General features: G+C 39.9%; 1 protein-coding gene across 9 annotated transcripts in view; it reads left to right on the top strand.

The window, feature by feature from the left end:
- The window catches only part of oxr1a (oxidation resistance 1a), a 147,313-nt gene extending 122,931 nt beyond the window's left edge, over positions 1 to 24,382 (top strand). For 6 of the 9 annotated variants that reach the window (XM_060861337.1, XM_060861336.1, XM_060861339.1 and 3 more), the window contains 11 exons: positions 5,072 to 5,230; positions 5,623 to 5,807; positions 7,182 to 7,786; positions 12,008 to 12,176; positions 13,241 to 13,406; positions 18,492 to 18,572; positions 19,518 to 19,643; positions 20,803 to 20,955; positions 21,278 to 21,373; positions 21,480 to 21,553; positions 22,479 to 24,382. In XM_060861337.1, the coding sequence (XP_060717320.1) occupies positions 5,072 to 5,230; positions 5,623 to 5,807; positions 7,182 to 7,786; positions 12,008 to 12,176; positions 13,241 to 13,406; positions 18,492 to 18,572; positions 19,518 to 19,643; positions 20,803 to 20,955; positions 21,278 to 21,373; positions 21,480 to 21,553; positions 22,479 to 22,614 (1,950 nt within the window). In that variant the 3' untranslated portion in view covers positions 22,615 to 24,382. Of the gene's footprint in view, positions 1 to 5,071; positions 5,231 to 5,622; positions 5,808 to 7,181; positions 7,787 to 12,007; positions 12,177 to 13,240; positions 13,407 to 15,346; positions 15,728 to 18,491; positions 18,573 to 19,517; positions 19,644 to 20,802; positions 20,956 to 21,277; positions 21,374 to 21,479; positions 21,554 to 22,478 lie in introns of those variants that run through there. The other 3 variants (XM_060861345.1, XM_060861341.1, XM_060861344.1) reach the window with 2 other exon arrangements.
- Positions 24,383 to 24,384: the final 2 nt, after the last annotated feature.

Below are 24,384 nucleotides of genomic sequence, written 5' to 3' on the forward strand. Positions count from 1 at the left end.
GAGATCCTGTCGCTTTGTTCTGGTCTGTGCTTGTGACTAAATGTTGTTTCCTGTTGTTTGCACTCCAGCTTCCGCAGCAGTTTATCAGTTTCCCTTTGGTGTATTAAACTGTCCATATGCATTAGGACATGTCATCCATCACTCTTTGTAATTTTCTTGCATTGATTAGTGAAAAGCACTGCGGCCTGTCGTGACTAAGCATATGAAGGATATTTTTATTGGTGTTAAAAGGTAAATGACATTACAGCAGCAGCGATGATGTAATCGTTATTCCAAACTTTTGTTTGTTTATTTAAGTTTGAACATGCAAAGTTCAGATCCTGCGAACTAGAGGAGGTTTTAATTATTATTATTATTATTATTATTATTTATTTTATTTATTTATTTTTTTTTTGCTTGTCCTTGGCTGAAGATACTGAAAGCTGTAGTTAGAGTTCGTTACAGTTAAGGTTAAAGTTTTGTTTGAATTGTAGGCTGTGTGACATTGCGCTTGCTTTCAGCGTGAGCAGATAACAGACAAAGCTTGTGGCGCTCACCGTGCTAAGCAAAACAAATCAAGCTAGTCATGTCAGGGATAATTATCTCTGTTAATCGCCCACAACTGGTTTAACCCATGTGACTTACTGTAAGTGGATCCACATCACATAACCAACTTGATTTTATTACATTGTTTTTTGATTTTGTTGGAAAAAGAATGTGGATAAGAATCATAGGCCCTTTTTACACCTGGTCACTTCATGTGTTTTCTCTGATCCGATAGCTATCTGATTTGTTAAAACTGTTCCATTTACATTAGGCCACATAAATGCGTCTTGGTGAATCGGATATCGATCCGATCTTTCTACTCCCGCCCAAAATGCAAATATATTTTACCTCATTTCCGGGGTAATTGAAATGGAACACGCTTTGGTGTGTGCAGTTTTCAGAACACAATCCTTACAACAACAAAAAAAACTCGTTACGACGGTTATGCTACAAAAAACAGCATTTACTGTTTGCTGCATTTTCGCTGGCAGCAGCGGTGCGTTTTAAGCCCCAACGAGACACCTGGGTGAAAGATCACTTGCGAGTGACGTACGTCCGTTTGGGAGGAGTATAGCGCTGACGTATGTGGCTTGAACAACCACATTCATTTACACCTGTCCAGTTTCATCTGAAATGCGTCCCAGACCACCTCCTGAAGTGGTTTGAACGATCGGATTTATATCCGTCTCAAAAACGTTTCGGAGGGCATTTAGACCTGGTCTTTTTACCATCGGATAGCTGTCTGATCACAGAAAACGCATGAAGTGACCAGGTGTAAAAAGCCCCATAGTTACAGAGTCACAGGCTCATTACAAGATCCCAAGCTTGGCATCATGAGACATAAAGCAGTGTTAGGTTGATAAAACAGCTGATTTTTTTTTTACTATAATTGTTTTAGATCTAAGAGCTTCTAACAATTGTCTTTGAATGCATTCTCTTCTCCCTCTTGAATGGAGGTGCCTATTTGTGCAGAGAACCTAAGGGAGAGCGTTTTAAACAGTAAGCTAGCATTAGATCTGTAAATACACCCAACTATTTCTAGCTCGCTCCGTAATGTGCTAGACTCACGCCCCCTTCCTGTGCTCAGCTCCCTGCACTGAAGAGGGGGCGGAGGGTGTCGCACCGATTTGGGTCCCAGGAGGTAGTTTGTATGCAAAAATTGTCTACTAGGAAGACATGTTTTGACTCTTCAGTTGCTTTTTTCAGGCTGTGGGGTGGTCCTGTCTGTCTTAGCGTGGCAGGGCAATGGAGATTTGGGGTCAGAGGGAGGGGAGAATGTCCTCTGGTGTATTGGGAAAGCTTTTGGGGGGCTGATCAGTTCCTGCAGAAATGTGGAAATTATGCTGTACAGATCGGCTTAATAAAGCGCTCTTTTATTTGTTTTAGACAATATGCGAATATTAAGCTAAAATCCTATGACATATTTACTATAATAATTATGTATATATATATATATATATATATATATATATATATATAATCATCTCAGATACTTTTACAGCCTGCAATTCGCAGACATCATTAGACATATTAGTGAGATCATACATTATTATTTTTGACAGCTACATAAAACAAGTGTCTCTTTAACGTTGATTTATAAACACCCTTTTTGCTGTAATGGTCTCTGGAACACTTTTGCAGGAGCGATCTGAGGAAAAGTTTTTTTTAATGTTTTTTCTGAGGAAAAGTGACTGATTCTCTGTGCTAACAGGAGGCCTGTCTCAGCTAAGTGAAGTGCTGGAGCAAGATACAGTGGTCTTAAACCTTTTAGAGCTTTGCATGTCATGTGCAGCACTTTGTAGTAAAGAGGTAGTCACAGCCAGACAGCAGTATGCTGCAATGCTCCAGTCTAGACAGTCTACTTTACGTAGGTTACTCATGTTCCTTAATTATACTACGTGTCTCAGATGTTCCGTGCTGTACACGGGAATCTGTAGCTTTTGGTTTCACAGAATGGCCGTAAAGCTCTAAAGTCAAGTCCAGTTAAGAAGTCATGTCATTTCACGCATATATAGCTGACACAGTACATAGTGAAAAGAAACAACATTTCTCCAGAATTGTGGTGCTACATAAAACAAAAAACAACGTGTGTATGTATATAGTGTGCGTCCTAGTACAAACAGTACAAGACAGACAGTACAAACAATACAATACGGGACAGATGCGTTAAAATATAACGCCGACCAAAGTACTGATATTTAATGCATTGTGCAAATAGAGATTAGCAAACAATTCAACAAATCAGTAAGGTACTAAGACATGTAGAAGTAGAAGTTGTATCTAAATTGACTGGTTTCACACCTGTCCATGAAAATGTGCTTCAGTTTTGTCCAGTGATGCATTCAAGTGCACCACAACCAGAACTGACGCAATTCAAAGAAAGCAGCAGGTCATTATACTCATTAACCAGCGATAATTCTATACAACAATTAAGAGATTTAAAGGCATTAAAATGTGGCTTTTACAGAACTGGCTGTCCTTACAGACTGTCCCCAAATTAAGTGCTTTAATACATTTTGATAAATAACATCTCCCTAATCACTGAGTATAATTCCTAAAAATAACACTGTCTGAGTCAAAGACACAACTCAAGTGGTCGATTTACGATCCCAAGCAAATTTGCTTGTGCAGTCCGATACATTGAATGTGTGCTTAGCGGACGTCCTGCGGGTGATTTACAGAAAATAATTGCATAAATGACATTTGCGAATAAAACAATATGCAGCTAGCATATTCACACGTGTGAACGCTGTGTTGAATAAAATGTCCGATACACAGAGAACTAAGTAGCTATAACAGCAAAACAAGTAGTAAGCAAGTTTAACTGTTCTACCGAATGACATTTCAATAGGCTGCAGGTTTATTCACTCACCAGTTTATTAGGAACCACTACATTTGCAAATTCATGCAATGATTCAGTTATCAAATCATGCAGTAGCAGTGTGTAATGCCTAAAGCAATGCATATACAGGTCAAGAGCTTCAGTTCAGATCATAGCAAACATCAGAATGACTTTGAGCACGGTGCCAAATCTCCTGCGATAAACATTCTTGTTAACCACGATGAGAGAGAAAGCATCTCAAAATAAACGTCACGTCGATCCTTCAGGTGCACGGACGTTGCACCGATTCCACATGATTGAAAATAATAATTTCCAGTATAATGTCATCTTTCATTTTTTGCTGAATTCCAAATTCCAGCAAGGCTGATTCTTACAAGGATGTACCCATAAGAGCAGTTATTCCACCAACTTGTGTGTTGGGTTTGATTTTTCTAAAAAGAATAGACGCGTGTGTGAGCGTGGAGCTGTGGGAGTGTGTATCAGAGTGCAGCAGACAGCCGTGGGCCAGAGGTCTCCTTTGAAGCAGACCATGCTGCCCACTATCTAGCCGTGGCGTCTGCACTGGGTGATCTCTGCTTCTCCAACACACACACACACACACACACACACACACACACACTGCTCTCGGTCTCTGAGCTTACAAGAGTTGAATAACTAATCCATGTTTTGGAGGCTGGTTTTAATTCTTTATCAGCATGCACATTCATGCGCTTTCTGTGAACAGAGAAGGTTTCTTAAGTGTTGTCCTGGGAAGGTCAACAAGCAATGTGACTTATTATCATGACCACATGCAGGCACACAAATCAAAAACAAATAATGGCTCTGTAGATATTTAAGATACTGCTTTTAAAGAATAAGAGCTCCTGTGTTCACGCCATGCTTCTTTTAGCAAAAACATATTTTCATGTGCATTAGAATGATTCATCCTACATAGATTATTACTTAAAGGCAAAGTGGTACAGAACCAGGGTGTTTTTCTTTCTATATTCATGGACCTTTTTCTACTTTCTCGCCACCACTGGATGCCCGTAAGAACAAAATACACTTTTACAGAAATATTGTTTGTTTCCTCCAGCTCTTTCTTCCACTAACCGTCACATTAACTTGATGTAAGAGAGTCTATAAAACTGTAAAGACGTAAGTTGCCTGCCCCTTGCCTCTATTTCCCAAAACTGTCATGTGGATTCACCCGTTTGAACGTTCACATCACTCGGCAGCCGTGGGGATTTTACGCGCACTGCGGGAGCCGTTCACTCGCGCTAGTTGAAAATTTGAGCTTGTTAGTTACTGATTACATCGTTTGATTACTTTAAAACCAATTTCGATGTTTTAATATGTGTTACTCATTAACGTTTAGCACATATTCAGGAGGTAATCCTCAACAGAGTATCTGTGAACTTGTTTCGATCGCTGTTAATTAAACCATGGCAGATCTAACTGTAAAGACAAGAGTGATGTACATAAGTACAGATTCAATAGAATGACCTCACATCAGGATATTATAGGTAACTGTACAGTATATATGACTTAATGACCTTCAGATTTAAGGTAACAAGATGCCATTATATTACCGTGTCGGAAAGAACTCTGTTTGGTACGTGCGTACACTCCAGGAGATGATGTTGTACAGAGAGAATAGGGGACTAAAGACATCCGTGGGTGGATCAGAGACTTTACTGACTTCACCATTTGATTCTCTTTCAGGACTCAGATGGAGGTCCTCGCTCAGACACCCCAGCCTCGGCACCTCCAGCTTTCTCAGCTCTTCGCCACTCCCGCATCGTCTCCTCCACCTCGGAGGAGGAGGAGGCGCTTACCGAGAAGTTCCTCAAAATCAACTGCAAGTACATCACAGATGGCAAGGCGAGTCAGCACTCTCGGTCTTCTCCAATTAGACACTCAGACATAATTCTTACACTCGTATTAAGCGTCTTGATGGTTTGTTTTCCTCTTGTGGCTTGTGGAGAAATTCTAAATTAATAAGACTTTGGGAGATTTTAGGGTGACACATTGCAGCATTTTTTTTCTGCAAACGTAAAAGTTCAGCAGCTGTTTCCAATACTGATAAAGTCCCCTCAGGAAAGTCTGTACCGTCTCGTCTGAGTAATATTGACCTGATTTATTCCCTCGGAATCTAAAGTGTTTGTCTCACGCTTTCCAAGTATACCGATCATTGAAAAATGTGATATCAAAATTTCATTGTTCAAACTGTTGCGTTTTAGTGAACGGTTTATGAAATTTCACTGTTTCTCCAGGGGGCTGTAAGTGGGGTGTTGCTGGTGACGCCGAACAACATAATGTTTGATCCTCACCGGACAGACCCGCTGGTGCAAGAGCGCGGCTGTGAGGAGTACGGCATCATGTGCCCGCTGGAAGAGGTGCAATCTGCAGCCGTTTATCGAGAGATCACAGACAGCAAGATCCGTGAATCCTTGCCCACGTAAGACTTATTTATTCATTTTTATATTTTTGTTTTCAAAAATGACTTAACTGATTGTGTACGTAGTGTATCGTACTAATACGCTCATTTGTCTATTAGGTTTCTGACCCAATATTATTGGTCAACAGCATGGAGAACAATGCAATGTGCTTAGCTTTTTATTATTTATTTATTTATTTATTTATTTATTGTATTTTAGATTTTCTAAGACCCAGACAAATCAAAGTGAAACCCACATCATTCATGAGACTCATCAGGCGGAAACACCAGTGTGACATTTCAGATAGGGAAAACGAAAATGTTGTGACTGTAAAATTGCCCCAGATATTCACTGTTCACTCTGATGACACAGGAAATGGATTTGTGCTCCAAGGTCAACGAAGCACACTTTCAGCCGCCTACGTTTTAATCACCTATTTTGTTTTGTAATAAGAAGGTAATGATTTTAGCAGCCTTTTACGCCTGCCTGGATGTTTATATCCTCTTATCAATAATTTATGAATGACTTTTTCCCTTTGTTTAGCTGCTGTTCTTTTTAAAGTATTTATTAAGCTGAGGTATTACATGCCATTTCCAAACACTAAACTAATTACCTAATATTAAACATATTAGCCAAGAAATGTTTATTTTCTCTGGATTCTTTGGGGAGCGCTAAAATAATACATAAAGCAACTTCCTCATGAAATTTTAAATAGGTTACCGAAATGTTGATTAAAAATATAAACATAACAAGAATAAATGACGATATGGCAATTTAGTCTAACAGGCTTGCACATCCTTATATGGTAAATCTTGGTACCTTCAAATGTTATGTGGTGTTTGTTAATGTTAATGGCGTTTTGTTATGTGGTTGGTCACTTGGCATTGGAAAGATTGAGAAAAATGTAGGATAGCAGATTTGTTACCATACTGTGTAGCACTTCAAAGTCTGGTGGGTGTTGTTGGTTAGGGATGGAAGATGAGCCTTAACCAATGCCAGCACTGAAAAGGAGTGAGACTGAAAAGGACCAGACTGACAGCACACATAACGTAGGAGGATTCTCGACATCTGACTTCACGTGTGCATAATGCAGCAACGTTGTTAATATTACCTCTCATATATTTATTTATATTTAATCTCATCTGGAAGATTAAAATCCATCAGATGTCATGTCAGAGACAAAGTATCCTTGTTCATCTAGATTACTGTAAAGTGTTCAGCAAATTTAGAATCTTACACAAAGCAGCAGCATCATACCATCATCATATCACTCTGTAGCACTACAGTCTCTTATAACACCATTCCATTCTTACCATCACTATGTACCTTAACAGTCATATCTTACACTCTGAAAATGTCAGTGTATGGAAATCAGTATGGTTTGTGCTTCATAGGGACATCGATGCATGGTTCTCGGGGCCTGCTCATCACGCAGAACTGCGTCTGAGAGAGGCATATGACAGTGGCAGCACAGCCCCACGAAGCACAGACGCCTCACTCTCCGAAGATGTGTTCACCGAGCCTGAGCTCTCACCTATCCGCGAGGAGCAGCCATCCAGCCAGCAGCCGCAGAGTGTGAACCAGTCATCTTCCGAATCTGTTCACACAGTCAAGCATGACCCAGAGGAAGAGGCAAAGGACAACAAAGAAGAAAAGTCAGGAGGAAACACTGGAGAAGAAGCCACCTGCACTTCAGATGAGCCCAAAAGCCAGGAGCAGCCAAGCACACCAACCAGCAGGGACCAACAACAGCACCAGCCACAAGTCACACCCTCTCAGAGTTCCACTGCCACAGTGGTCACAGATCAGGAACGTGACCCAGACGAGACTAAAACCACCGGAGACGGCAAGCGGAACTCGGAAACCGACGTGGAGGAGCTGAGGAAGATGTGGAAGAGTCACACTATGCAACAGGCCAAGGAGCAGCGAGAAAATGCACAGCACACACAGAAAGAGACTGCATCAGTCAAAGGCAGCCAAAGACAGGGCTCAGCAGAGGGTAAGCCTTTATGTAGTTCTGTTATGTAACTATTGTTTTTCCTAGAATGTAACATTCCACATGCTTGGGTTTTGATTATTTTAACTACCTTTTGCACATCACATAGAAAAGGATTTTTGATTCCGGTGCTATTCTGGGATTTACGAGGCAGAACCTTCATTCCAAGAGACGCTTATTAATTATAAAACCATTTAGTGCCTAGGGAAGCGGGCCGAAACCATTACCATTACACAACGTGCTCTGAAGTCTTAGCATCACAGCGAGTCTGTGCGGCTTGACTGAAGCTGCTGGCAGCTGATAGTCGTTTTGACCGCTTTGAACGCACTCGGTTAGTTTTAGCCACATGCTGACCTTCAGCGCGATAAGAGAGAATTTATCAAAAACAACAACAACACACACAGGTGGCCTCACACCAACAGCACCTTAGGGCAAACAACATAGTCTAGACATATATCAAGTGCTGCTTGTGTTTTTGGACACGTTTATAATTCTGGTCTTGTTTGCACACACTGACTGGCATCACTGAAAATGTCAAACCCCTTTAGTTTTGCCGTAATGAGGTTAATTATCCACATAACCTTTAAACCTGATTAGGGTCTGAGTTGTAAATAAACATTAAGACACAATTTATATTGTCTTTATAGCAACTATATTCAGTTCACCACCGATAAATTGATTTTGATGCAGTTTGGTGGTGTGTTGACTTGATTCAATATATTTTTAAATACACCATAAATAACATTTGTCTGAATGTATGCCTTTGGTTTTAATTTTCTTTTCTTTTTAAAAAAAAAAAAATGGCTGAAAATTCGTCCATGCTCGGTTTGTGGGAAGAACGATATACCCTCTGGCATGTCAATTACAGTCACCCACACTCACAGCCAGTTGTGCCATCTGTGTGCTAATGTATAAGGAAGAGGGCAGATAGCACTTTCCTCCCTGTGACGCAACATGAGCATGAAAAGAAGCTGTCGTGTGACAGGAGAGAAGATGAAACTGTTAGGTGCACTAAAGAGAAGACGGAGAAAAATCCTCTCAAAAATGTCGACACTATATTTAGGCGGTATTTCAGGACCAGCAGCCTACTTTGTTATGCAGTCTGTTGAATGTTTAGTTCAGTACCCAGACATATTGAGTCTAAAGCATCGTATCGAATAAATATATTTGCGTACATCAGTGTGCTAAAGCTTGCCTGTTTAGAGCTCGGTTTGTTGCTCCTTTTCTTCTTCATGATGGGTGGGTTTATTATTTTATTCACTTCATCTAGAACCCTGCAGCAAACACAATCCTGCACAGAACTCCAAGAACAAGTGGAATACACACCTGATTAGGGCACTGTAAATGAATGGGCTCTGGCAGTATAATGTTGTCTAAGTAGATTAAGCTTTCTTTGCCTGCGTGTGGTACGGCTCTGCCGGATGGTCATTCGTCTCCCGCAGAGCTGACCTTCTCATAAGCTATTAAGGAAATATACGTGGAAATCTCAGTTTTTATCCGTTTGATCGCTGCAGACTTTAGCTTAAAACCAACTCATTCTGTTTAATGCACGTGTGTTGATCTAATTTGGACTGTGCTGAAATTCTGGTTGTTCTCAGTAATAAGAAAAATGTAAAAGGATTGTGAATTATTTTAGCAGAAAGTATGATATGAAATGCAAAAGCTGAAATGCAAAAAAGGAGCTAAGAGATAGAGAGGAACCAGAGATTGGAGACATATTAACTCAATGTTAGATTAGTGGAGGGATCTATAATATCTATAATTATTTTGCTTAGCTAAAAAAGGCAGGGAAACAACGAATACATTCAGGAACAAACAAAAACAATCACGTAAATGTTTTTTACTGTTTTTTCTAACTTGACTTAAGGTGTAAGGTAATATGCTGTAATTGAAATCAGAGATTTATAATATTGCATTTGTTCGAACGTTACGTAACATCTCATGCAAGGAGTCGCCAGTGTCCACACTTTAATCGTCTTATTAGTTAACACTTACAGTAGTTGGTCTCTCACAATCTGTTTTTTTTTCTTCTTCAAGAAAAGAGAGGGAGAGAACAGATGATTATAATGTTAAGAATATATAGGATCATACTGCAATATTGTGGTCTAAGGGATAATAACAGGAACTAACTTTACAACATGAAATGTAACTGTAAACAGTTCAGACATGCAGCATGTCATTGTCATGTCTCGTTTTGTCAAAAGATTGTGAGTTCGAATCACGACGGTACCACAGCCAACGTTGACCGGGAGTCAAGGGAGCAAAATCGGTTGTACTTTCTAGACAATCTGTGAGCTCATGAATGCAGAAGAGTGTAGATATTAGTTTGAAAAGTATCACTTCACCAAGGCTCATTTGGCTGGTTTTACATGCTCAGTCGTATGATGAAGGGGTCACTGATGTATTTTCATACAACAGCACACACTTTTTTTTTTCCTTTACTTAGTTAGCAACATAATAAATTGCTCCAGAATACTTGGCAAAATTAGCCTTCAAGCAGCAGTGTGAGCTGGAACCAGTCTCCAAGTGCTGAATATCTCAGATTTCTTAATCTTTGAAGTGCTTTTTGGATATTTTTCGCTTTTTTTTTTTCTTCCAAGAAGTAGAAAACATTTGATCAAACATCAGCCCTCAGTGCCATCACTTCCGTATACTGTATTAATAACACCACCCATATTCTAGGTCTGGCCATGCACGTGCAAAATAATTGGCATGCAGACATAATCGCTTCCGTGCCAAGAAGTTTCCTGAGCGGTTAATACACTTGGACTGTGCTGAAATATTTAGTTGCTGATTACAAAGCCCAAGACAGTCACTGAGACTTAGTTTTTAATTTATTTATTATTTTATTAATTTTATTTATTTATTTATTACTTTTTTCTTTATTTAATTTTTTTTGTTGTTTATTTATTGTAGCAAATTTATTGTGGTGATTATTATCAGGATGGTCAGATAGTTTTATTGAAAGAAAATAAATCACACAATTTACTTTCAGATCATAAGCTTAAATCATAAATCTACTTATACTTTCTCGGAATACTTTTTTGTCCAAATTCTTTCTGAACGATGTCTTGAACTTCTAAAGCTATATGTACATTATCTCCTACAAAGGCAGTTTAAAACAGTCCAGCATTATCTGTCATTACCTCAGAGTTTCTTTAAAACAGACAATTACCTGTCAACCATTTTCTTCTTAATTTTTTACCGTTCTTAAAACGCAGTGAATTCCGCGATCGATTTCTAACGCGTGGTTCCGACGCTTGTTCCACTACAATGTTGCTGTCACTTTTGGTGATCTTACAAACCCTAACCCTCTACAGGCGTCTCAGTGTCTGCCCTAGGTCATAGTGATGGGTGGCCACAGTCACAACCAGCTCTTTATCTCACTCACAACTCGGAGATCCTCCAGGGAATTAAAAGTAGCTGCTCAACTCTGGTCTAGCTGATGTTCTGAAAACAAGAGCAGCACACTCATCTCACATCTATTAAAACTGAGGGGAAATATCACGGTTATAAAGATTTTAAGAAAAGAATTTGTCCTTGTGTACGGAGTGAGAGAATATAACAAGCATGTGAGATTATGCTGTAGAAAAGCTCACCGGTCTACAATTTCCTTTGTGCATTGTAACATTCTTTTCTTCTTACCATGCTTCGTTCGATTTCCCATCGTCATTTGATTTCCCATAGACTTCCTGTTCACTCAAACCAGTCTGGCCATTCTTCATCCGTCTGTCCTCTCTCACCAACAAGCGGTTTCCATTCGCAAAACACTCTGAATCCTCTGAACATTAGGGGCCTTGTAACTTCCTTTAACTGTACTTTTGGAAATTGTTCCTTTGCTAACGTTTGATATAGGTCTTAATAAAAGACAGGAAGTTTCAGAGTCTGGGGAAATTCTCTAGATATGCACTGATACCAGTTCTGGTATCGGATATCTTCTTGATGTCATATTTATTTTCTCTCACTCGTAAAAATGTTCATGAACCAACCTCCCGTACCACCACGATACGCACATGACTTAAGCACAGCGCATGTTGCCATGCCAACGGAAATCCATGCGATCGATGGCGATGGCGATCGAAGCAAAGTAGATTTTTATGATATAGCATGAAATGATTCTGTGCCATTTATCAGAATTAAATGGCAGACCCACTTATTTCACTATTATTATTCTTATTAGAAATAATTCAGTCGTTGACATCAATTCCCTTATCTGTGTCTCAGGTCTGGTTGTGTCCAGGGAGAGACGGCTGTCCAGGTCTCACAGGTTTTTGTGCCTGCGAGTCGGCAAGGCCATGAAGAAGACCTTTGTGTCCAACGCCAGCGCCTCCATGCAGCAGTACGCCCAGCGTGATCGTAAACACGAGTACTGGTTCTCCGTGCCACAGGAGAGGTGAGTTAGCACCAAACACAGCCCTCATTTATTCTTCCTTCACTTTCGCTCAGGGTTGAGATTTTGTATATAGTCTGAAAGAATATCTTTTGAATTTAAGTTGGGATTTGATTCATTTTCTGGTAGATAAACAAACATTTGGATATTTTAAACCCCAGGATTTAATCCCATAGTATAGATTCAAAACTCTTAGTCGCTGAGGTTAAATGTTCCTTTGTTTACATCATTTCCAGCACTTTTTCTAAAAGCTTAAAACACATTATACAGGGTTTTCCTAAATCTCATCTTTTAACAACTTTTAATTCCTGGTACAAAGCAGCTTTTGAGAGCTTATTAAATACCCTAAGCTGTGTGTTCCTTGGAAATCACAGCAAAGTATGCAACAATGTAATTCAATTAGACTCTGGTTAATTTTATAACAGAAGTCATTTTCAAAATCCTTGCTGTCTGTTCTGCTTGTCTGTGCCATTACAATGCCGCTTTTGTCTCTTGTCATGCAAGGACATGCTGAGAATTGCTTCCTTTCATATGACACAAGATCCCATTGTTCATCAGCCTGTGGCCTGGCCGCTGTGCTTTGACCTGGGTCCTAGAATCGATGTAGATATGCTTGCGAATGCAAGTATACATGTGCTATTGCATGTATAACTCATAAACACTCTTTGAAGCATTTATAAGGCATAACACACTGACCATTCAGGTAGAACAGCAGAGACCCCATGGAGCTCAGGAGTTGCTATAGTCCTCCGATAAGCTTAAGTCTGGCTATTTTTTTTTTTACCTCTCTCATCGACATAGTGTTTTCTTCTGCAGAACTTGCTCCCAAATAGTGAGAAAAGCTCTAGAGGCTATTGTGTGGGTGGAAATGCCACATCAGCAGTTTCTTGCATACGCACATCATGTCTATCGCCAACATAAATACAACAAAGTCACTTGAGTTACATATTATATTTTTTCTCATTGTGCATGATTTTTTATTTTTTTGGTTTACTTTTAGGTGTGTTGATGAATACTTTTCTTTGGCTTGCATGTCCTCACGTGGCTTATGTCCTTTGTCCATGTAGGTCAGACCATCTTTACTTGTTCTTTGTGAACTGGAGCCCAGAGACATTCGGTGATGGCATGGGAAGCATCAGCCGCGAGCCTGGGTTCATGGTAGTCAAAAAAATCAATGAACCTGAAGGTGATAATGACCAGGCGACATCAGACTCGCCAACCAAGGAGTGGGAGGTAGCATCTGTCCATCAGCTCTGTTTCTGACCCTTTCTTTAAATGTGCTTTCTTTGCTTTTAAAGCTTTCGAACAATCTAATTTTTACCCGATTTTGTGCAGCAATGTTAACATGTGTGTGTGTATGTTATATAGTACGTTTTGCTTGTGCATCACCATGTGGAAATGATTTGATCTTGTATATATGTATTACTGTGTGTTTTGCACTGTCTCTGTGTCTTTGTGTTTTGTCTGTTTTCTGTATTCCAGGTGCCTGGAACTTTAACGTTTTAATCGCACCTACTCTCCCATTTGCCATCACACTGTGTTGTCATAGCTTTTGTTCACTTTACCTGTCTGAAATTAGCGTGCACACTTGGTCAGTAAATTCCCCCATGATTATTTTTACCGTGAGCTTAAAGCTGGTGTTTTGCATGATTTTGTTCTGTTTTCTTTTAACAAAGCAGCTCATGTATGCACTGGATGCATGAGCTCCTCTGTTGTACATCAAAACCAAGGCATGGTTTTAAAAACAAGTGCTTTGCCTTGTTAAACCATGCTGGTGTGACAATAACGTGACTGAAGTTCAGTGCAGAGACTGGTATTAATGTGAAGGGCTAAGAAACAAAGCTCTAATGTAAGGTTTAATTTTTTTTTTCCTTTTGCATCCAATTAGGTGTTAACAAATGTCTTATTCTGGACTGATACGGTATGAAGATGTGATGTTAGTGCTTAAATTATTTTTAGGCCAGACTGTAGATTCATGCAGTCTGTTGGTGATGGCCATGTCAGGTGATTAGACAGAACCAAACAAGACCTAGGTTTGAATGTGAATATAATGTAAAGACACATCTGTAACACAGCATTAGGTGCTGTCACAGGTCTAATATCACAACATGCACCACTGGTTCAGTAATATGTAGATTAGACAGGACATAAAGGAGATTATTAAAATGAAGGGAACATTGCAGAAGAACGAAGATTATTTACTGACTATCTCTATGGCATTGACGTCTGCAGAGGCTGCCGTAGCTTCCTTTGTTTTCATACAGGAGTTTGTTTCTGGTATACTCAGCTTACCGAATGCCCTGGTTGACAGCCAGGAATATTTGGACACAGAAATGGTTAAATTGTATTCATGTCTTGTTTTCAGTGTGGTGTTCATGTCGTCGTAAAACCACAATGGGGAGTTGATTATTTTCAAGCCGCTCTGTGATGAGTGCAAGGATGAAAAGATGTATTCAAAAGCAGCTGGCATATGTCTTCATGGAAATAGTAGTGCGGCAATCTGGAGTGAGCTTTGCTGAAACCAATCCACCCTATGAAGAAAGCGATACTGGAACCGAGGCAGCACTTTAAATTTTAATGTAAATCAATGATGTAGGAAACAAAGCAGATTGATTTGTCATTCTGTGACTTATGCACCGGACAAGGCCTTGTAGTCTTGTGTTTAGCATAAGTAAAGTCTCCTCATCTTGAGTGTAAACGTTAAACAAGCTATTTTGATATTGAGCAGGTTGTTATTGGCATTTTGCTTTGAAATTTAGTTTAGATCAGTCTTGTGATAATGTAGTGAGTTATTAATTATGTATAAAATGGGTAAATAATCTTTGCCTGTTGCTTTCGGGTTGGTGGTGGTGGTGTGTGTGTGTGTGTGTGTATGCATGCATGTGTCCACAAGGAGAGGAATATCATATCTATACCTTGTAGATTACATTTGGCTTTTTTTTATTATTATTAATTAAGTTATATTTTGGTTATTGAGATTTATAGCTAGAGTTGTCTCAAAATAGTGTGTGTGTGTGTGTGTGTGTTTTGGCTATAAATAGGAATTATAAGAATAGCTAGTCAAAGGTATGTACGTGTGTGTATGCGTGGGTGTGTGTGTATGTATGTGTGCGTGTGTGCTCGTGTGTGCTCGTGTGTGTGTGTGTGTGTGTGTGTGTGTGTGTGTGTGTGTGTGTGTGTGTGTGTGTGTGTGTAGCAGCGCGGTAGCTTTTACTACCGTATTAATAACACGGCACTATATTCAGTAACAGCGCGCTGTCTCTTTAAAAGCGCGTGCTGTCTGACCAGTGATAGGCGGGCGCAGTCACTCCCGGAGCCAATCAGAGGAGCCATTGTGTTCAATATAGAATTTCATTGGTTATTGTAGTGTCGATCATATACTAAGGAAAAGTCCCGTGTTGAGTTGGGTTTGTTTTGTTGCTCCATCGTCGGCGAAACCGAGACTTTGATTTGAAGCGGCTGGGATGTGAGAGCAGGAACGCGCTTTATTCTGTAAAGATATGTTCTCCAGGAGGGTGAAAGAAGTGGAGCCGCTCACTGCTAAGTATTCTTATGTACGTGGGGCACTGTTTGGTGTGTTAAAGCGAGTTTTTATCTGCACGCGCCTAGTAAACGGCACGCGCTCTTGTGTTGATCTCAGGACATTATCATATGTTATGATGGATTAAAACCCCACACCACGTGCTGTTTGTTTATTTCTCTCCCAAACACACTGTTATAAACTTTACACGTGTGTGTTGGGGAGAAGCCCCACTAGCTAGCGCGCTATGACTGTTAGCTAGCTACCAAACACTTCCATTAGATTGTCATTAAATTGTCTGTCCCTAGATGCTCATGACGGATTTTCTGTTTCCTGCTCCAGATGAAACGTTTTAGTGTTTAAGTCATCAGTTTCCTTCCATGCTGCTGCCCTTTGTATTGTATTGAACCGCCCCCTGAGATTTGTCTTGTTCTACAGTAGCAACTTTTAGCAGACAAACTTATCCAGAGTGACTTACAATTAAGGGCCTTGCTCAGGGGCCCAGAAGTGGCAGCTTTGTGGACCTGGGATTCGAACTCATGACCTTCCGGTCAGTAGTCCAACACCTTAACCAGTAGGCGACCATATCCCTGTTACATCCATAACTTGTATAAGTAGGCTTCTCTAACTTGTTAACATAATACACGGCTCATCTGTGAAGTTGGCATACAAGTCAGATAACACTCGGTGGTCCATTACTACTGGATCTACCGACGGTCATCCTCGGCTTAGACATTGACAGCGTAACTCAGCGGTGTCCGATCTTATCCAGAAAGGCCCGGTGTGGGTGCAGGTTTTCAGGTTTGCTGGTGTAACTCCTAAAATATACAACATATTGTCTTTTGGAACATCCTCATTAAAGTTGGCAGGTGTAGGTGAAAATAGCAGTGAGAAATCCTCCACTTTTGCAAAAGGGAACAATTGATGAACTCAAAAATAAACCATCAGGATATCAAATACGAGGGGAAAAATTTTTGAGTATGCAGAACTTGTAGTTTTGTACTGTACAAAGAGTCTCACCATCGGTGGTCAGCATACATCACTACATTCAGTTTATACGTGCCCCACACTGTTGCACTTCTAATTAGTCTGATTACATTGTTCTGCAGTGTAACGACCTGTGCTGTGTGCAGCTATTATCTTCATTGTAATTTTTGTTGTGTCATTAATACCTAAAAGTTTGTACTTTTTTACAGATAAAGAGAGAGAGCAATAGAAGTGTGTGTGTGTTTGCCCAGAGGTTTGGGCTTGTTCAGGAATGCAGTGTCATTACAGAAAGTAGCTTTGAGGTTAACCAAATTGTGCACAGCAGCTAAACATTCAGGTTTGAAAAAATTGAGTAGAATGAACACAGCACAAAACTTCTGAGGGTTGAGGGTTGTGTCCAGCCCTGTTCCGAGAACACAGTCGTCAGTGTACATATTAGGAGGGAAGGACAGCATGATCTGTCCTATAACAATACGTTTACTGTCGAGTAGTCCATATGATTTGGATTTGCGAGAATATTTTAAATGTTATTAGAAAAAGCATGACATTTGCCTTTTTATGACAACCTAATAACACATTAATCAACTTTATGACAAGCCATTAAGAAAAAATGGAATCTCTCAGCCTTATACACAAGATTCAAGATTGTTTTAACAAGATTCATGTTTGAGCTCTTATTATCCTTTCTAGCTACTTTTGGATATTATTAAGGAGGTCTGGAAGGCCAGATGTGATCTGATCACTGAAGTCTGTTAGTGTTGAATGACCCTGTTAAAAGCCTGCAACAAAAAAGATATAATGTTATAAGAAAAACAGTGATTTCTGTGACCTACTGTAGGGTTGATTGAATTATTTTGGGATACGTTCCAGAGCTGGATCATCAAAGAACAAGTTAATGTTTGCAGTAAAATAAAAATGAGTCATTCTATTAGACTAAATCTCTGCTACAGGGAATCACTGATGGGTCAAATCTTCCTTGCTTGAATTTGGCTTTTCTTCAAATTTCTAGCATACAAATGCTGTGTAACCACTTGAGGCTCACTATTTGTGTATTTTTGTTTTATATCTATATGAAGTGGACAAAAATATAAATAAAAATAGAAGCTAGGCTTATATGCTTTTTTGGGGGGCAGTCAAAAAATGTGTGAACAGTTTAATCAGTGCCTTTGAGTGATATCTACCTTTGCTTTACGGGGTGATTTGACACAATTACCCTGGTAAATTCTTTTTCCTTGTGAAATACTCAGCATTTTCTGCATGCATTCAAACTAAAACGTTGCTGCTTGCCATTAACGTGTCTCGTTCGGCCAGTTTTGTAAAGCCGTGACATAGCAACAGTCTCTAAACAGTTAACAAAGCTAATTTTAGCACTGATAACCATCCAGCAGACCAAAGGTATCCTGGCAACAAATGCAGCTAATAAAACAATTAAATTAAGCAGAACACAGATTTTTACTTATTTATTTATTTATTTTTAAATTTATTTATTTATTTTAATAGCAGGCCAGCTGTATTTTATTTATTATTTCATTTAAGATGCTTTATTGAGAAACAGCTCACAGATCCATGCAAAACACTCGGTTTAAACTTGCTCACATTTTAAGATACGACACATTCACTACTTAAAGTCGAAGCATCTCTTTTTTTTTTTTTTTTTTTTTGTCAGTAATATGGATATTCATTTTGAATAGTGATTCGGTGAAGGCTGCAGTCTCCACACATTGCTTTCACACTCCATGCTCACTACTGTGCTCGCTCTCTCTCCATGCTCAGCTGTGGCTTCTTCCCCCCCCTTCCTATCTCTGTACCAGGTAGTGTCACTGAGCGAACACCACCGCCGGATCGATGCACTAAACACTGAAGATCTGCGTGCCCTGTGCAAACGGCTCCAGGTGCCTGGCCATAGATCCTCAAAGAAACTTAGATCTCTTCTCAGAGCCTCTTAGAGTTGATTATTTTGAGCTTCAGCTTTACTTTTGGTTTTCTTAGCTTATTAGCGCAATACGGTTGTGCCGGACACAACCGTATAGCGGCAAGCATGGAAATGTTTGTGAGCAGTGTTGAGAAAGTGTGACGGTTTGGAAAAACACATCACAAGTCACAGTCCTGCTAAACAGGCAAACGAAAATTTCACTATGTGAAGTGTTTTCCCAGGCCGCCACCACACAGTTTTGGGTTGTTTTTTTTTACCGCAAGCCGAGTAAACCAGTAGATTCTCCACATCCAAGAGAGCCCTTGCAACAATCATTACCTAGATAGGGGTGGTGTTGTATATCGTCTGCAATGAAGGATGGTGGAAAGGGTGTACGGTTGAAAAAGGATGGAAGTTAGGGCCCTATGGAGTGTTTGCTCAATTGTTTGCCATAGACAAAGCAGGTAATTCAAGCAAGGGTTGTGTAACCCGAGTGTGTTCAGGCTGCAAGAGGCAAAGTGTCTCTGTCTTTGCCACAATTCTATGAAACTGAGCAGTCCCATGAGTCTTTTGCTTGCAAACCAGGTTAGCCTGTTACTTGATATTTAGTTAGCGTAATAGTCTAGATAGGTATAGAGCATAACTAGGGCAGATATACTGTAGATCTATAGATAAAATATTGTGTTGTTGTGAAACAAACTTGTCGTTACAGCTTTGCATTGAATTATTTGCATGCATTATCATTTGAATAAACAAAGTACCCTTGATGTCGGATTATAAACCAAGCCAAAGACATTTAAATTTAAACCTAGAAAACCGTACTATATATATATATATATATATAAGCATAAGCATAAGCGAGAAAGAAATACGAGTTCTCGAATAAGCCGCTGCTCACTTTGCTTACGCTGTCCTCTGCTTCTAGATCAGCACAAAGGAGGAGGTGAACTCCAAGCATGGCACATCCATCACAGCCAGCCTGGAGCCGGAGACCTTTAAACCCAACTTGAGTGAACCTAGTGACCTCCTGGAGGCTGAACAGATAGAGAAGGTGAGCCTTATCGATCCCCTCCTTGCTTGTATTGCTTCAAGTGCTAGTTTCACTCTACAGGAGGTAAGAACCTCATTGATCCTCCTCCACTAAGGTGCTTTCTTAAGCATCCTTATATTATTGATTAGTTATAGATCATCACACACTGGCAGAAAAGTCTGAGACTTTTTTCCCCCCCTGTAGGACAATTATGCTTTTGTGAACACGCTTTTATTTTTCGTTGCTTTACGCCTGGGACTTTTTGTTTCTGAATTTCCTAACACAAAACAGTCAGTAGCTACATGAAGCTGCAGGATAGTAACATATTTTCCACACCGAAAGTACATTGTGCGTTCTTACAGAGGTGGGGAAAGTTGCTTTGCCATATACATAACGATGTACCGGTTATTTTTGGCCTGTAACACCTTTTGTCAGCCTGGAAGATATCTGTGAGTAATTACAGCCTTATGAAGGATTCATTATATCTCAGTGTCATAGAATATGGCCTGGGACTCACGACAGGTCTATTAGAAGAACACCGTTGTAGGTCTGGTGTCTAAACTCAACCTGTACATGTAATAAAGGACGTCACCTGCATGTGAGTCATCGTTGTCTAGAATGTTGTCATCTTTGATGGTCTCGTTTTTTTTTACACATTGCGACTGTAATCTGTGAGATCTAGTTGTTTTGAGTCCACACTCAGCGATGCCCTGTGGGTGTTGGTCTTTCAGTATCATCACCATTTCAAGAAAATAGATCAACTAAGGTGTTCTGCCCATACTGGCATCCTGTGTTCTGCCCATACTGCTGGAAAATCAGCCAGAACACGGATCCTTCCAGAAAGCTAAGACTATCTTCACACTGAAGTTCTCTAACGTTTACTAGGTCTGTTGTGTGCATTCAAGTGCATACACATGGGGCTGTATTGTGCTCGGTTAAGTTTTCTGCCTGCTGGTGTTAAAAGGTCATTGCTACTGTAATTGCGCGTTGATGACTGTGGCCTTTGAGCATTCGGTTTTATTCCCCTGATGTACGCTTTTCCGCATTTTCTCTCTGTTTCTTTTTTCTGTCCTTTCAGAATGCTAGCATGATCTTTCTTTTATTGATTTGCCATTTATATATTTGCCCTATCTATTTATATCCACCTCCGCTAATGAGACGGCCTCCATCATTTTCACAGCTAGCAAAGCATCTCCCTCCCCGAACCATAGGCTATCCATGGACGCTGGCATTCAGCACATCCAAGCATGGTATGAGTATTAAAACCCTGTACCGGATCATGCAGGGACAGGACTCTCCCGTGCTCCTCGTCATTAAAGACAGTGACGGGCAGGTAAGACACTCTCTCCAAAGCATCACTGAACTAAAGGATAAGACTGAACTTTAAATGTGTACTTGATATGAATGGAATCTTGGGGGACTGATTAGTGCGAGTGTTATACTGATAGACTAACGGCCCTCTGTTGCCATTGTGATTGAAGCCTTGATCTATTTTGCACTTGTCTGTTATGATGATATCCATCCATTGCATTTGTGCATTTGGCCAGTTCATTTAGTCTGTTGGAAATGCACTGGCAGAACTCAACAGCCCATATAGGCTGTATAATAGCTTCTAATAACGTTTTATTTATCAATGCGATCTGTGTGACGTTTAGGTGTTCGGGGCATTAGCATCAGAGCCCTTTAAAGTAAGCGACGGATTTTACGGGACCGGAGAAACTTTCCTCTTCTCCTTCTATCCGCAGTTTGAGGTGTGTTGTCTATTTACAGTTTATAAGAAGCTCGTCGTATTTTAAGTCAATATGCTGACCAGGCTGCACTGAAATGGATTGTTGCCTGTGTTTTCTGTGCCATCAGGTCTACAAATGGACAGGTGATAACATGTTCTTTATCAAAGGAGACATGGACTCCCTGGCATTTGGTGGAGGGAGGTAAGTCCTTTCTGTATCTGATATACAGCTTTGCTAGCTTTTGAACTGATCCTCTTTGCAGCTACTTTATTTATTTTAATATATATTTGTTTTGTATAACAGATTATCACGTTCTCTACATTCAGGGGAGTTTTTTTTTCTGCTGCCTACAAAAGAGAAATATTTACAAATTTTAGAAAACATGCCATGACGATTAGAAATGTGTTTAATTGGCAGGATATGTCATAACAGGTAGTTTAAAAAATGTAAATACTTCTGATTTACTGTTAACGTAGTGTGTATTGGATGGTCTTGGAGCCACAAACCACCTTAAGCAGAATATCGATGTCAAAGCAACTATTTGTCGACTTGTGAACCCAGTATAGAATTTGGGGAGGAATTATAGTTCAGCAGCTCTTATTTTCTAAACATAAGCTATTGTAACTGAGCCTCTGGCTGCTGGCTATGAGTCTTAAGAATAGTTTCCATAGACTTTCAGAAATGTATTGGTTTATTTCTGCATAGCAAACTGACAGGAGAAAATCCCTTTTTTCTAACAAAACAAGCAGAACATTTAAAGACGCATAAATCTAGAAGTACGTGTTTAATCGAAATATTAAATAAAATCGACGCCTCATCTGTTCTTAAACATGCTGGACAAATGTTGTATCATGTTGTACGCAAACCATAAACACATCAAATTGTATCCGTTATAGCACAATCAACTATCATTAAGGCTTAGGATTTAGAAGGTAATCATTGTCACCGTTCAGTTGTTGGTCGTTTATTCAGACCTTTTTTAAGTACGTAGTTTTAATTAAGTGGACCGTTTATAGTTACAAGATCTTAACCTGTCTTGTAGCATTGAAGCTTCCACGGACATTTTACATAGTTGCAGTTAGAGAAAGAGTTTAAATATATTTAAATCCATCTTCTTTTCTTACAGTGGTGAATTTGGTTTGTGGCTAGACGGAGATCTCTACCATGGCAGGAGCCATTCGTGCAAAACCTTTGGGAATCCGATGCTCTCAACGAAGGAGGACTTCTTCGTGCAGGATATTGAGATCTGGTCTTTCGAGTAGGCCACTCTCTATAGAAGAGCGTGAGCGAGAGAGCGAGAGAGAGAGAGAAAGATGGCTCCAGTCAGGGAAGGAAAGCCAAGCAGATGTCTTTGTGCTGGCCAGAAGTGTCCCAAACCTTAACGCGCACCATCTCGGCTCCCAGGAAGCCTGTTTTAAAGAAGCATAATATCTTTATGCTTGCCGTATGTTACTCCTGCATTTAACACAAATCTTTTTCCTCCTACTCTGACTTTTCCTGTGCTGTTCCCATGTGTACTTTGTTGCAAGCTTCAGTGCAAGGTGTGTTAGGTGAGCAGAAGAAAGCTGAGACGCACCGTGACAATCATCAGTGAGCGTTTATATGCTGATTACAGGGGAATATTGGAGCACTCTGAACATCACATGGTGATGCTGGCATAGTGTTGGGACGCGATGGATCTGTTACAGCCCGGAGACAGAAGGCTTCATCCTTTGGGTAATAATTGGATGTTACTAATACAATGGCCTCAGGGGAGATGGACAAAAAAAAAGAAGCAACTACAAACACATTCCTGTGCCCTCTCAGACTAAAGCAGTGTTTTGACAGGTAACAGGATCGCCTGGTTTAGGAGGCATCCATACAGAGAGCAAAAATAATTGCAAGGGTTCATCTTGGGGTTTCTTCTGAAGCAAATTATACAAGTGTTGTGAATTCATAGTCTTTCTGTCGTTCACCATCATAGATTCACCGCGGTAAAGCACATAGCCCTTAATCTATGGAGAAAAACATTGTCGTACTGTTCTGTTCAGTGGGTTTGTGTGAGTTCAGCTTCCCCCGTGTGTGGAGGGTCGTTGTGTACTGTTCGTAGACAGTAATGTGTCGCAATAGATTTTGTGGAATATGCAAATTACTGTTCTTGTTAACCTCAATAATCCAGACGGGGTCTTTTGTCTCCTCTTCCCGTCTCTCTTTCAAACAAACTTTTAAAAGCTTTTACGTCTCGACAGAAAAATGCTTTTCGGGGTATCATCTGGAAAGCTGAAGTTTTTTTTTTTTTTGTTTCGTTTTTTCTTTTCAGAAATATAATGACAATTATATATTTATGTATATAATTACATAACAAATTCTATATATATATAATATATATATGTAATTATATATTGCTGTTAAGTGTGACAGTGATCTTTTTTTGTGCTGATATCTCAGCTGTTACCAATATAATGTACAGTCTATTACCCTGTAAATTAATGGTAAAATAGTAGATTTGTTCCTATATATAAATATATATAATTACTAGCAGACAAATATATAGAGTGTGGATTGGTGGGTTGCTTCTAGCACTTTATCCTAGTTTAAAGCCAGATGCTTTCGGCTTTCTTTGCAGTAGCTGTACAGTCTTTATTATATATCTATTTTTTGTTTGTTTATTTGTGTGTTTTAGAAATTAACAGATGTTAGCTGTTTATGACGAGCTTTCCGCTACACCGTTGGGAAAATGTAGCGTAAAGCCCTGAATCTAATGTCCCGAGTACAGCGGAGGTTAGGTTCTCCTCCTCCTGTGTCTCGTCCCAATGCTGTGTCTATGTTGGTGTGTAGATTCACTGTTCACAGTCTGAGGGAGGATGAGGAGGGTGAAGAAAAGCAGGTAATCATCAGACCCTCATCACTCTTCCTACACCAGCGAGTTCTGTCCATGTGGAGTCACAGACGAGGTCCAGCGTGAAAAAAAAAAAAACGCTCCAGCTGATTTGCTGGAATACAATGTAATAGTGGAGGAGGGAAAAAGTAAATAAATAAAAATTATTGTAACC

This window comes from Tachysurus vachellii, chromosome 25, assembly GCF_030014155.1.
Source record: "Tachysurus vachellii isolate PV-2020 chromosome 25, HZAU_Pvac_v1, whole genome shotgun sequence".
In the NCBI taxonomy this organism is placed as follows: domain Eukaryota; kingdom Metazoa; phylum Chordata; class Actinopteri; order Siluriformes; family Bagridae; genus Tachysurus; species Tachysurus vachellii.